Consider the following 14,684-nt stretch of genomic DNA (forward strand, 5'->3'; position numbering starts at 1 on the left):
TTATTGCAGCTCTCTCAAAGCCTATTCTTGGAAACTTCGTATCTCATGAAATGGAGGCAAAGGCCATCTTTCATAGCTTAATTTGGATCCTTCAATTGCAATTGTCGATTAACCAAATAGAGATAAACGCATTGATGGTTTCAAATGCTTTGAGAAAACCTCTTAGTGCTCTTTCTTCTTTTAATGATATACTTGTAAATATTTCAAGTCTCTTATCCGCTTTCTTTGAAATTGTTGCTACCCATGTCAAACGTAGTGCCAATATGGATGGATTCTGTTCAACCACCTATATACCTATTGTTGTAAATGCCTCACACTTTTTAATTTATGATAACAAAATATTTCTCTAAAAAAAATCTAGTACCTTTAATCTGCTATTGTGATTAATTTTTGTGTTAGTATTTTGTGGTGGTTGCAGTGGTGTTAAAATTTATATCTGGGTTTTTTGTTTAAATTTGATTTGACTTTTTTTTTATATATGATTTTGATCTGAAAAATGGATTGAGGTGGTGGTGGGGAGTCAAGGTTTCAGTGCTGGTGGAGGATGTTGGTGTTGGTGTATTGTATGATGAAGAAGAAGAATGAAAGAAAAAAGCTGGAAAAAAGAAAAGAAAAAATCTGTAAGAAGGAATTGGGAAAAAATGAAAAAAAAAATAATTAAAAATAATTGTTTTTAAAAAAGTTTTTAGATTTAGCAATGCCAGTAATTTTAGGAGACATGGCAATAGCGTGTTAATCAAGCACTTGATCCATTAGGCCACGTAGTCAAACAACGAGATCAAATGAACGAAAGTAAAATTTAACTACCAGTTTACAAGAGTTTTACCTTAAATTTTAAAGGTTAATTACTAACAAAGTGAAACTATTGAAACCATGCGTTAGAATTATTATTCACATTTTCCGAAAAGAATCAGGAGATATTTAAACATCATAAAACAACTTCAAATCTCCTCCAAAGCTTCAGGTGTCCTTTATGATAAACTCGCAAAGAATTGAAAATTGTTTTCTTTGAATGTTTCAACTGCGAGTGGTGGTTAGTTAAAAAACAAAAAGAAGTTTGAAACAGAGACCTAAAGAAGGAGAACAGTCTATGGACTGTCGTCTGTGAATTAGCAACACCTATCAGAAATCATTTGCCTCTTTGCATAGATAGACACAGAACTATTCATTTCTTGTCATAATACACTTAACCAAGTCTAGAATTCGGAAGTAGTCATAGAAAAGTGAAGACTCCTTACCCTCAAGTCCATCCCTGTGATGTCTGTTACTGCCTGCTAAATTATTGCATGGGCTCCCACCAACTACAAGATCAAACCCACCAAATTTCCTCATATATTCTTCCAAACGATCACTGTTCAGTTGTTGCACGTCATCAAGGTGCTCCAAATACCCTTTCTGACTTGTTTGCTCCCACCAACTTCTCACTATGTTCCTGTTCACTTCTGAGATCTCAACAGAGACAACATTCTTCAGAGGGATACCAAGCCGGTGGAGTGCTACTTCCGCACCACCTATTCCAGAGAAGAGAGAAAGCATATTGATGCCATTCGGGTACAAGTCTTTCAAAGTAGATAAATGGTATGCTACAGTGTCAACCTGAAATGAGAGAAAATATAAGCACCAGATATAATGGCAGAAAGTATTTCTAAAATTAACATTTTCCAAAAAGAAGAGTTTAATCCCACTTCTGCAATCAAAAAGAAAATGAGCGAAGGATGCCAACATTGACAATAGAAAAAGGTAATATCAATTACCTGGAAAGAATTACCGAGAGATTTATATCTATCGGTTCTGCTGATTCCACCTCCCCTTGTATGGTTTCTTGGAAATCCCAGAAGCATCTCTATTTCATCTGGCTCAAGAGGTGCAACCTTATTCCTTCCAACCCAGACCAGATTCCACTTCCGGCATTCATCCATGACGTACTTTTGGATACTCATAGGTGGTTCAGAATCTGGATACTCTTCAAGAGCTTTCCGAATCCTCTCTGTTAATTTTGCACTTCCAATGCATGTCTGCAAGCAGTTAAGCTTTGTTCTTGAGTCCCATGAAGGCCACCATTTCTTAGTTAATGGTATTGCTTCATGTATGGTGCGTGCAGGAAGGGGAAGAAGAGGAAATCTGTTCTCAATGGGAAGATTGTGAACATAACCTCTTTTCCTTGCGGCTGCACAGAAATACTTGGAATCAACAAATTCCGGTTCTACATCATATAAGAACCGAGAGATGGTGGTCCAAACTCCTTTGGGGGCAAGTGCCACATTCTCATAATAGAAATATGGAGGCCCTATAGCAGCTTCTGGTATATCTCTCCGAACCCGCCGGAATGAATCAGTTGGAACCCCAAATCCAATCATTGGATTTGGAAGACGAATTGTCTCATCATCTTCAGTCAGAATCCTCTTCTCCAACCTCCTTTGTTTAGAACATTCAAGAAGTCTTCTTCTTTTGTGATTAGAATAGTCACCATTAAGTCTTGGCTGTGAAATAAATAAAAAATCAGTTATTACAATGGGTCTATTTGGCATCACTTAAAAGTTCTTCAAGAACCTAAAATTAATTTTTAAATGTTTTGGATGAATTTTTAAAACTGCTTAATGTGTTTGGAAGCTTCTTTGATAAAGTATCCACCAGTTTCACCCACAAGCTCTCTCTTGACAAACCAAGGTTTCTTTTGAAAAACTCTTTTAAAATAGACTATCCAACAGTAATTAAAGAAACTTTTTGTGTTTACTGCTATATTTTACTATCTAAAAGACTAAAATTAAAAACAGAAGTTATCACAAACAGGGTCCTTTATACTCCTAAACGTGTTAAAAACTTCCTAAATTACCAAGGGAAAGTTCCCAGAAACTTCATATCAAATATTCAAAAAAGGAGAAAGAATACCTTCACTTCAAGGGGATAATCCCCATCTGCTGCCCTTGCCATCTGTGCAGCACATATAAAATCAGTCAATTCTGCAAGTGAACAGTCACGGCCTGCAATGTTTAAAACAGGTCAAATTAGAATAAAGTTAATATATATTTATATATGATACATAATTGACTAGTATAATCACTGAAAGTTCAAGAAAAATACCCCCACATTCTGCATTTGCCAAGTACGAGTGCATTTTAATATTAATAAGCAGAAATAAATTATATTTATGCAGTGCCCAATATTTCAAGAATACCAGAGCTCTATCTATGTTCTAATAGATAGGAGCAGCAAAATTTGATATAACCTCATAAAGTTAACAAATTGAGATAACAAATTAACAAAATGAGATGACACATCAAAGCTTTGAGACATTATTCATCATGAGAATGCGCACCACATCTTTCTAGTGCGATTGCAGCCTCTTCTTTAGAATATCCCATAGCCAACAGGGGCCTAATTTTATTCTCCTCATCTGAACTAAGATTTGCAAGATCCTGGAAAGCAGATCAAATTAATAGACAGTGAATACATGTAACATGAACATATAAGAGCCACAAGGTTCTTAAATTAAAGTAACCTGTCAAAATTTACAGAAGGTGCATAAATTGGTGGGATAGATAAAACAACCACAAAACTAATAATTGAAGTTTTAGATACCTCATTATCAGAACTATCAATATCTGAGAAATCACTCAAAAAGCTCCCCTCATAATCACAATCTGAAGAAAAGTTATCAGGTTCGTTATGTTGTACTTGTTCTTCAGGAGATTCTTCAAGAGCCTGCCAAGTAAGAATGTAAGAAAAAGAACTCCAAGATTATTAAAAACAAAACATAACTACAATTGATTTGTCATGAAAGGAGAAGGTTGTATCAATATGTGCAAGCTAATGTTTCACAGTAACAGTGTTACCACAGTATAAATTTGCTGCGTACCATAAAATTCCATCAACAGAAATTCTCCTTAAACAAAAAAGAACAAAAAATCATTGGACCAGCAACACAGTAAACTGCAGATGAATCCTCAAGAAGAAGGATCCCCTTAAGCAAAAAAGAACAAAATTAAGGAAATAAACAAGAAAACATGCCTCAACAAGAAAACTAAATGACCATTTTATTCCACCTCCTAATCTGCTCTATCCAAAAAAGCAAACAGAACATATATTGCCATTGTTTGAAATTTCTAGTCCAAAGTAATCCTAATGCTGTATGTAACCTAAATAGGCAAAAGCAATTTAGCTGATCAAGGTATTGAACTATTGATGAATTTCGAGCAATTTCTTGAAAGTGAATAGCTACTGAGATGTGAATTTCCCAACCCGACGCACACAAAGTAGAAAAGCCAATCGAAGTACAATGTCTAAGCGATGGAGAGAAAGAGGGAAAAATGAAACCAAACTAGCAAACAATTTATCTAGGTGTGAAATAACCACAAAAGAATTAGAGATATTAACTCACTGATCAAGGTATTGAACTATTGATGAATTTCAAACAATTTCTTGACAATGAATAGCTACTGAGATGTGAATTTCCCAACCCGACCCACACAAAGTAGAAAGGCCAATCGAAGTACAATGTCTAAGTGCCGGGGAGAAAGAAGGAAAAATAAAACCAAACTAGCAAACAATTTATCTAGGTGTGAAATAACCACATTAGAATTAGAAATATTTAACTCACCGAATATGTGAGGAGTGTCTCCAAAATAGTATCTGTATTCTCCTCTCCTGAGTAAAAAACATATTAATAACTGAATAAGCCACAAAACAATTCTTATTCGCAAGGATAGCAGACAGAACAATTACCATGTTCTTGAATTACTTTTGCCACCATCTTTTCAGAGAATCCCATCCCAACAAAATGATCAATTGTCTTGGAGCATGAAGGACCCGCCTTTAAGAATAAAACAATTACATGTCAGTCTTTACCTAAAGTTTACCATCCAAACATCATTCACACAAAAGAACACATGCGTGTACACATCAAAGTAATAACAAAGTATGTTTCTCAACTCCAAATGAAAACAGCATAAAGAAACACAGATTGAGGGGATGCATGTAAAACCAAATCAGTGAATGCCTTCAAAATGCAAGGAGTATATGAAATGAAAGTGCCCATTTGATTCCACTAACAAACACATTGCTTCTGTGAAACTAGTATGACAAAATCTTTGTATAATTTAAACTCAACAAATTTGGGCAGTAAAGTAAGGTCTTCAAATACATTTTGCATTTATAACTAAATTAATAAATTTAAAAATGCTTTGCAAACATCGCATACCTCCCCAGAGCCAATTGTAGCAACTCCACCAGGAACTGTCAAACTTGAACAAGATAAAGGTATATTACCAATTTCAAGTTCATCTTCAGTATCCCAGTCAAAGTTCTCCCCATCTAAATCAGAAGTATTCTCAACCTGCCGAAATTTGCGCAGGGATATCAACAAGAAAACACATTATATTCAAGTATTAAAGTTGTTCTTCATAAAAATAAATAATAAATAAAAACACTTATTTTCTTGATCGGCCGTTACAAGTAATTTTGAGATGAGAAAAAAAGTACCATTTCGCCCGAAGCTTTGGCTGGCCCAGTCGAGAGACTTTTCGCTGTTCAAGATAATCATAATATTAATAATTTAGAAATAAATTAATTATAAAAAAGCACAAGAATTCAGAAGCTCACCTACTTTTCTCATAATAAATCAAACAAATTGATAAATAAACAAAACGAAAACACTCATATCATCCAGAGTAACCAAACAAAAACGAAAAATTGATTCCCTATAAACGCGATTAACAACAAAATAAACAAATCAAATTACCTTGCTCAGAAAAAAATTTCACCACTGCTATGTCCAAAAAAAAAAAACGTTTCTAGTGTTTGAAACAATATTTTTAATATAGATTAATGTTAAAAAAAACCTGGATGGGTTGGGTATCTACAGTCAAATTTGCAGAGCTAAGCCGTAGAAGGATTAGCAATGCAAAGAAAGAAGATTAGGACTACATGCAGAGACCAAAGAATCAAGAAAGGGAGCAAGAGTGATTTTTTTTTTTTTTTTGTGAGAAAATCTGGTGAGATTTTGAAAGAGTGATTGGGCTCGTTTAATACCAAATGAGTCAGATTTTGAGAAACGGCAAAGCAATAAACGCCCACTTATGCTGTCAATGAATTTGGTACTACTTGCTTTACTTTTAGGGCCAGTTTGGAAAGTGACAGTGTAATTATACAATTTCTAGAAAATTCTACATGAATCCCTCCCTTTAAAAAATTGATGTATGATATATTTTTGATTTTGTCCGCTTTCACAAAATATATTCGTGGTATATTAGATAGGTCTCAAAGTATATTAAATAAGTGTCAGGTACGTTTTTACTTTTTAACCTTAATTACCCCTAAATCAATCTCAGCCGTCAGATCAAATAACTCCCTCATCTGACGGCTGTCGTACATCACAGATTACAATCCGTGAAAGTACAGTGACAGGACAAAATTATATCCCTTATTTGTTTTAACATTTGAAATAATTTTTTAATTATATTATTTTATAGTCATGTACATTATAATTATTTAACATATTTTGTAAAATTTTAAAAATTTAGAAAAATTTAACACGTCGAAAATAAGGTTCAAAAAGTGTGTTGCACGTCTGATTATTTTATTTTATACATGTGTGAAATAGATTGTTTGAACATTGCTTTTTATATTGTAAATTATTTCGGATTTTTTAAAATTTTGTTAGATATCTTAAATAAATATAATGTAAATGATTATAAAAAAAAAATAGACTAAAAATTTTTTCTAGATGCCAAAATAAGTAAGGGTGCATCTATACATTGATTATAATTATATTATCTAATTATTATAAATTTTTCATTTTAAATATAAAGTACTAAAAAAAATATTATTTTACTGTGTAATTATTATCTATTTTGTCAAATATAATATTTAAAATTCATTTGTAACTAACATCTTATATCCAAACACATCTTGTATTTTAAAATATAATGTAATTATTAAACTGTGTAATTATTTAATAATTACACTGCCTAGTAATTAAATATTTTTTTTAGCAACAATAATTATCTTATTACTTCTAAAAACTCTATTAATACTGACTTTCTTTAATATAGAGAAATTATATCTTACATCTCAAAAGTAGGTATACTAATGTATTCGTTATTTTTAGAGCATGTTTAAGAAAGCCAAAATAAATTAGATTTTCTTTCAACAAAAAAAAAAAAAAAAGAAATTAGATTTTTTTAATAGAAACTTACTGTATTATTAAATAATGGTGCATTTGGTAATATTTTATTTTCTTAATTATTTTTTTTGTTTTTAAAATTTAAAAAGTGATTTTTTTTTTCTAAAATCATGTTTTATAAAACTATTTTTACTTTTCAATTTTTTTTAATTAAGAATTTAAATTTAAAAACAAAAAAAATATCACTTTTAAAATTTTCTTAAACAATTTTTTTAATCAATATTTTAAACTCTGACCCCAACTTAGACCTTGGAAACTAAACCCGAACTCGGCCCTAAACTTGGTCTCGCCCTCGATCCCGACCTCACTGGACCCGACTTAAATAAAATCAACAAATGAAAATAAAAATGATATTTACAGAACACATTTTTATTTTTCGTTTTTAAAATTGAAAATTAAAAGTAGTTACAGAACACATTTTTGTTTTTCAAAAATAAAAATTTTACTTTTATTTTTGTAATTAAAAAATTTTAAAACAAAAATGTTACCAAACGCGACCTAAGTAAATCAGCTAACAAAATTATTGAAAGATCAACAAGAACAAACTCCCCACTAAATCGATGATCTAAAAACGAATAAGCAAACGTGTCAAATAATTGGTTGTCTTATTCACAGATGGTTTAACAAAGACAATAGCATTATTGTTTAAAGAAACAAGTAGATGTTTACAATTAGAAATAATCAAACCAAAGGGATAAGACATTTGGTGTGTGATCAATTACATGAACAACTATATGAGGAATGTTCTGCTCTTTGATCCATCTAAGAACTTCTTTGACACCCACAACTTCATCCATACTCGGTTGAACACAACCAGACAACAATTTTGACTCGGCCTCAATGAAATTACCAACATTATCACGAGCTATCCAACCAACCCCAAAGCTATTGTTTCCACTAATTACGAAAGCATTCGCATTGATCTTAATCATGTTATCAAGAGGAGACCTCCAATGCTCGCTACTAACAATAAAGGAAGAACTAGTTGTTAAGATTTTATGCCCTAAATAGTGGGATAAGTACCTAAAGTTTTAAGTTTGTAAGCGGCATAAATTCAATGTTTATTTTTAGCAGTATAAGTACCCAATGTTTGTAAAACTGTAATTTTCCTCTAGTTTTGTTAGTACAGACTTCGTTTTGGATTTATTAAATGAACATTTTGAAGTAACTGATACTACATGTTTCTGTCTAGACCTAATGATCAAAAATCTAGACCTTATATGTGATCTGTTTAAGAATATAACAGAGTTTGTATTGACGAAATTAGAGCACGGGTTCTTTGACTTGTTCGTTACCAGCTTACGCGCGGGATTAGGGCTGAACATTTAGACCTGCAAACTTGAAAACCCGACCACCAACCCTGACCCGCTACCAAAAAAGCCAAAAAATTGAAAACCCATGTGGTCGAGTCGGGTCCAACCTGAAAATACTCCACACGAGTGTCGAGTTTGGGTTTTTAAATATAGGGTTTCTTTAGTCGGGTTTTAACCCGATACCCATAAAGTTAAAAAAATCAAAATATTTTTTTTATTACAATAAAAATAATATTAAAATTCATCTCAAATCACTATCAGACAAGACAACAATATTATATTTACTATTCTCCTAAAAAGGTAAAAACCCTAACAAATAGAAACTCCTCTCTCCCAACGGCGATTGGGTGCTTCTTCTTTGGTTGGGGTCTCATTCCAGTGATCGGTTCAGTCTGACGAGGTACTCCTCATCCCTAACATCCAAAGCTTCCTCTGCTCTCTTCTGTTTTTTCGAGATCTAACCGTCCGTACCCCGCCCGTGCCTCCGCCTGTGTCTGGCCGTGCCCTGTCCGTGTCCGCCCGTGCCTGCTTGCTCACTACCGAGTACCGAGGTATCTCTTTCACTTTGTTGAGTTTGTTTAGTTCTTATTAAATTATATATACATTGTACACTACATGATCATAACTTATATTATTGATAACTCTATGAAAATAGAGTTATTTATATCTTTTTGGACATTAAATTAGTTTTGTTCTCAAGTATTTTTAATTTATTTTAGTGATTTTATTTAATTTTACTTAGTTTTGCATAAATATTAGTTTTAGTATTTTTAGATTTATTTTAGTTAATTTTTGTAATATTTTATCAATTTTATTTAGTTTCCCATTTTAAAAATATTATTCTTAATATTGTGTATATTTGATAAGAGATCAAATGTAAATTTTGGACTTATTAAGTGTCAAAATGGTCAAGATAGAGAACAATTTAAATTATGTGGTTGATGTAGTTTATTAATTTACCAAAGTCCAATTAAAGCCCAAATATCTTTTTCTAAGTCCATTTTATTATTAATGGGCTAATATGCTTTTAGTGTGATTAAATGTGTAAAAGAAAAATACAAAGCAAAGAAAAGACAAATGAAAAAAAAAATAGGGGTGATTATTGTTTTGTTTTGTAAAAGGGCTTGCATTGAAGGGTTTCATTATCATTGCATATATATATATATATATATGCATAGAGGGGAATTGAAGAAAAAAGGAGGTCACTGGTCTACTCCAACAAAAATAAGAAAATGAAGAAAAAGAAGAAAAAGAAAAAGAGAAAAAGAGAGAGTTTTATTTAGGGTTTTAATTTAGCATTTTTATTTTAGAGATTGGCAAAAATCAAGAGGAAGAAGAAGAGGATTTTGGCAAAGAAAGCTTGGAGTATTGTGACAACTCCAATATAGGTTTTTCTTTTCATCCTTCTCTTATTTGGAATTTTGTAATTTTTGCAAAATCTATTATGAGTTAATTTTTCTTTTGCTAGAATTATTTCATTGACTTGAATTGTGATTTGATATTTTATTGCTATGTTTTAGTGAATTGATTTTGTTCATTCAAGTGTGTTTATTGTGCAGTTGCTTACTTTTGCTTGATCATCATTAGTAGGTACTAGCTAATCTTAATTTTGAAAAAAATAGGGTTAGTGGAATTGCTTGAATGATGCATGAATATCAACTTGGAAAAGTGTGATTTGTAAATAGCATAGGAATGTGTTATTTACTTTGTATGACTTGAAGGAATTGTGCTTAAATTGGTATTCTTAAAATTAATTGGGCATAGGAATATGCTAATTAATTAGAGAATTCAAACGATAAATACTTTGGAAAAAGGATTATGACATTTTAGATTCCTAGTTGACATCATCAATTTACAACAATACTCATTTGCACAATTATATCAACTTTGCATTTTTAGGCCAATTTAATAATTCTAGCTTATTTTCTTCATAGTTTGCGTTTATTAATTTTTACATATTCTCAACAATTTATTTTATTTTTATTTGAACCAATTTGTGAATAATTAGTTTTATAAATTAATTTCTAATTTTCAATCCCTGTGGAGACGATACTCGATTTATCACTTTATTGCTTGTTACGATTGCGTACACTTGCGTATACAATTTTCACAATAATTATATATATTATTCAATTAATTTTTATATAATATAATATAATAGCTAGTTAGCTACTATCTACTACAATTATATATAATATATATTTTTGTAAATAATTTTTTTTGGTTAGTATTGTCAATAAAAATGTTTAAAATTCTTTGTTAATAAAATTATAGAGAGAAGATTATGCATTTTAGACTGAAAGTGACTGAGATTTAAGATAAGAAAAGAGTAAATATATTATGGTAAACCTATATCTCATTTTTAATTTTTAAATTAAGACTAAACATATTAAAATTGGTGGTTTACAAACCGCCCAAATCAAACCGAATAAATCGACAAAAAATACAACCCGAAATAATACAATGAAAATCCAAACCGCCCAATGAATATATTGGGTGGTTTACAAATTATTCTAAACTGCCCAATTAACCCGAATAAACCGAATTAAACTGATTTATATATTTTTATAGATATTATATCACATAAATTACATTTATTAGTTAAACTATTTTGTATTTAAAATTTAGACATTTTAGTGTTTAACTTGAAACTTAGACTTTATAGTTAATAATTTTTATTGTATATGGATATTGAGGTTAATTAAAGTTTAAAATCTCTACCATATTTTATTCAATTATTTTATGTTTACTCAATTATATTTATCTTATATTACGGTTCTTATTAAAATTAATTTAAACTATAGTATTTTTTAATTTGAAATATAAATAATATATTTTATTTTTTTTAAAATCTAATTATTTGAATAGTAGAAATTAACAATAATAATTATAAAAAAAAAAAGTGAAGAACGGTTTGGACGGGTTAACCCGACCAAACCGACGAAATCATTGGGCGGGTTGAACTTTCTCTAATTTTTTATTGGGCGGGTTACGATTAAATATTTGCAACCCGATATTTATATTGGGTTAATAAAAATATGCTACAACCCGATTAAACCGACTAACCTACACCCCTATTAGAGAGTTACCAAATGGGGAGAAACAGAATAGAAGGTGGTTGATATATTCAGTTTCTTTGAATAAAGTATTTTGTTTCTGTTGTAAATTATTTGCGAAGAAATACCTTTTAGCTAATGAAGGTATGAATGACTGGCATAATATGTCTGATCGACTAAAAAGTCATGAACGAAATAAAGAACACATTGAGTGTATTGCTATTTGGATAGAATTTGAAAATTGATTAAAAATGAAGCTAACAATTGATGCCGGTTTACAAGAACAAGTCAACCAAGAGAAAAACCATTGGAAATAGGTGTTAGAAAGAATCATTGCTATTGTTAAACGACTTGGAAAAAGTAATTTAGCATTCCGCGGAGATAATGAAAAACTATATACAAATAGCAATGGAATTTTCTTACAAATGATAGAGTTACTTGCTGAATTTGATCCAACAATGCAAGAACATTCTCGTCGTATCCTAAAAGGTGAGACACATTATCATTATTTGAGTCACAAAATTCAAAATAAAATGATACAACTATTGGCATATGAGGTGAAAAGCGCAATAGTTAGTAGAGTTAAAGATGCAAAATATTTTTCAGTCATACTAGATTCTACTCCAGATGCAAGTAATGATGAACAAATGTCTCTTGTTTTAAGATGTGTGAATGTTTCAGAAAGTCCAATTTTTGTTGATGAATATTTTTTAGATTTCATAAAGGTTCATGACACATCAGGACTTGGTTTGCTTAATGAACTTCTATATTCATTGAATACTCTTGGACTTGATGTTGATAACATAAGAGGACAAGGGTATGACAACAGATCTAACATGAAAGGAAAAAACAAAAGTGTACAAGCTAGGCTACTTGAAATAAATCCTAACCATTTTACACTCCTTGTGCCCGCCATTCTCTAAATCTTGTTCTTTTTGATATGGCTCATTGTTGTCCTAAGGCAGTGCCTTTTTTTGGTGTGTTAGAACGTATATACTCATTATTTTCAGCTTCTACAAAGAGATGGAAATTTTTTACAGGTCATGTACCAAGTTTCACAATTAAGCCATTATCAGAAACTCGTTGGGAAAGTCGTGTTGTTAGTGTTAAAACGGTAAGACTTCAAGCTCCACAAATAGAAGAAGCTTTTAATTGCTTGGCAAAAAGTAATGAAGATGCCAAAACAAGGAGCAATGTAGAGACTTTAGCAACATATAATATTCATAATTTTGAGTTCTTGTTAGGCATTGTTATTTGATATGATTTGTTGTTGTTAATAATAATATTAGCAAAGCTCTTCAAAGTGAAAATATGCAAATTGATGTTGCTGTCAAAGAATTAAAAAACCTACTTTTATTTCTTCAAAAGTATAGAGAAACTGGTTTTGAGGAAGCTATGACAGAAGCTACTAAAATTGCAATTAAAATAAAAGTTGAGCCTGTGTTTTTGGAAAAGCGAAAAAATAAAAGAAAGAAGAAGTTTGATGAAGTTGTCTGTGAAGAGGTTGTACGGTCAGCAGAAGAGTCCTTTAAAATTGAATATTTCATCTACATAATTGATCAAGCTATTTCACCATTTAAAATCATGTATGAATACTTTCATGTTGTTCATTTAAAATTATCTTTACTATTCCTATCTTATTAATAAAATAATTCTTGTTTAACTAGGTTTGGACAATTTCAGAATTTTAGAGAAAATTTTGGACTTTTGTTTGATTTTAAGAAATTAAAGTCTGCAAATAAGGATAGCTTGAAGATTTTTTGTATTAGTCTTACAAATTTAATGAAGCATGGTGAGAAATCTGATCTTGACAGTGAAGACTTATACCAAGAGTTACTTATGATGCGTCAAAGTTTACCAAATGATACCAAAACAACTATAGATGTCTTGAGCTATATAAAAGAAGTGGATGGGTGTTATCCAAATGCCTGGATTGCTTATAGAATTTTGCTAACTATACCTGTCACTGTTGCCCATGCAGAAAGAAGCTTTTCCAAATTGAGGTTGATCAAATCATATCTCCGTTCAACAATGTCTCAAGAAAGATTAAGTGGTTTAACTATGTTGTCCATTGAAAATGATATGGTTGAAAAACTTGATTATGCAAATTTAATTAGTACTTTTGCATCTAAGAATGCAAGACGTATTATATTTAAATGATATAATAAAATTAAGTTGATAATCATATGAAGTAGAACATTTTTTTGAAACGAATTTATTTTAAGGTTACAATAAAATTGTGACTTTCAAATAATATTTACATATATATGTCATTTATTTTTTCTTTTAAAAAAAGGGCCCCAAAATGTTCAGGGTCGGCCCTGAGTATGACAAGTATTGGAGGAAGCTTAATGACTGTAATGAGGCACTTCTATTTGCCTTAGTTCTTGACCCTAGATATAAAGTTGATTATCTCTATCATTGTTTTAGCTTTACTCATACGAAGTTAGAATGCAAAGAGATGGTGAAAGGGGCGGAACAAATGATTCACAGAATGTTTAATCAATATAATGATTCAGCATCAAGTATTGATTCCTCAATCACTCAATCACAAGCTCAACCTATCGATGACGTGGTTCTTCCTCATTCATCTTTCTAGTCGACCTAAAGGCAAGAAGTCTCGTAATGTTCATGATGAGTTCGTGGCACGAAGAATGGAGAAAAATAGCAGCAAGATGAAAAATGAACTTGATAAGTATATTGAAGAGGAAGCTAAGCAACCAACTCAACGATTTGATATTTTAGGATGGTGGGCTAGTAGTGGGTGAAAATACAAGATACAGTCATTCATGGCACGTGATGTGCTAGCTATATCGATTACCACTGTTGATTTTGATGAGTCCATATTTGTCTTATAAATATGATTAATTTGTGTATTAATTGTTAACGCAGATTTTCTGAAAAACCGTGTTTTTGCAAAATGTCAGTTATATATAAGAAAATATAAAACTGTAAGCGTTTGCAGAAGCAGAAAGTAATTTTGCTACAGCAAAACAAAATAGGCAGAATATAAAATATTAACAGAAAAATAAATAACTTGACACAAGAGATTTATACGTGGTATCAGTGTTCTCCCGAACACTCCTAGTCCACGGGGCCACGCCCAGAGAATGAAATCAATTAATAAAGTATCAA

At 31.1% G+C, this 14,684-nt stretch overlaps 2 protein-coding genes across 3 annotated transcripts; one reads left to right on the forward strand and one right to left on the reverse strand.

The window, feature by feature from the left end:
* Window positions 1-820: 820 nt before the first annotated feature.
* On the reverse strand, window positions 821-6,162 carry LOC115699580 (DNA (cytosine-5)-methyltransferase DRM2). Of its 2 annotated transcripts, none has more exons than XM_030627066.2 (10): window positions 5,838-6,162; window positions 5,479-5,522; window positions 5,198-5,332; window positions 4,723-4,810; window positions 4,598-4,644; window positions 3,580-3,702; window positions 3,317-3,416; window positions 2,890-2,981; window positions 1,755-2,480; window positions 821-1,596 (listed from the first exon to the last, which is right to left on the reverse strand). In XM_030627066.2, the coding sequence occupies exons 2-10, from the start codon at window positions 5,479-5,481 to the stop codon at window positions 1,162-1,164; spliced, it is 1,749 nt and encodes a 582-aa protein (XP_030482926.1). In that variant the 5' UTR covers window positions 5,482-5,522; window positions 5,838-6,162; the 3' UTR covers window positions 821-1,161. The 2 variants fall into 2 exon arrangements, with proteins under 2 accessions (XP_030482926.1, XP_030482925.1); XM_030627065.2 differs by having other exon boundaries at window positions 5,738-6,076.
* Window positions 6,163-11,974: 5,812 nt separating this feature from the next.
* Window positions 11,975-14,148, forward strand: LOC133030585 (uncharacterized). Its single transcript, XM_061103377.1, has 4 exons — window positions 11,975-12,366; window positions 12,839-13,135; window positions 13,319-13,552; window positions 13,863-14,148. Exons 1-4 carry the CDS (start codon window positions 11,975-11,977, stop codon window positions 14,146-14,148), a joined length of 1,209 nt encoding a protein of 402 aa, XP_060959360.1.
* Window positions 14,149-14,684: the final 536 nt, after the last annotated feature.

The sequence above is a fragment of the Cannabis sativa genome, chromosome 8 (genome assembly GCF_029168945.1).
Source record: "Cannabis sativa cultivar Pink pepper isolate KNU-18-1 chromosome 8, ASM2916894v1, whole genome shotgun sequence".
NCBI lineage: Eukaryota > Viridiplantae > Streptophyta > Magnoliopsida > Rosales > Cannabaceae > Cannabis > Cannabis sativa.

Excerpts from the sequence above, each read along its gene's own strand:
- LOC133030585 (XM_061103377.1), top strand. The coding sequence starts at position 11,975 with ATGATAGAGTTACTTGCTGAATTTGATCCAACAATGCAAGAACATTCT. Across the intron at positions 13,136-13,318 it reads ATTTCACCATTTAAAATCAT|TCTTACAAATTTAATGAAGC; the intron begins GTATGAATACTT and ends TTTTTGTATTAG. Across the intron at positions 13,553-13,862 it reads AGAAGCTTTTCCAAATTGAG|GGTCGGCCCTGAGTATGACA; the intron begins GTTGATCAAATC and ends CAAAATGTTCAG.
- LOC115699580 (XM_030627066.2), bottom strand. Across the intron at positions 3,703-4,597 it reads AGACACTCCTCACATATTCG|GCTCTTGAAGAATCTCCTGA; the intron begins GTGAGTTAAATA and ends CTTACTTGGCAG. Across the intron at positions 3,417-3,579 it reads TTGATAGTTCTGATAATGAG|GATCTTGCAAATCTTAGTTC; the intron begins GTATCTAAAACT and ends TCTGCTTTCCAG.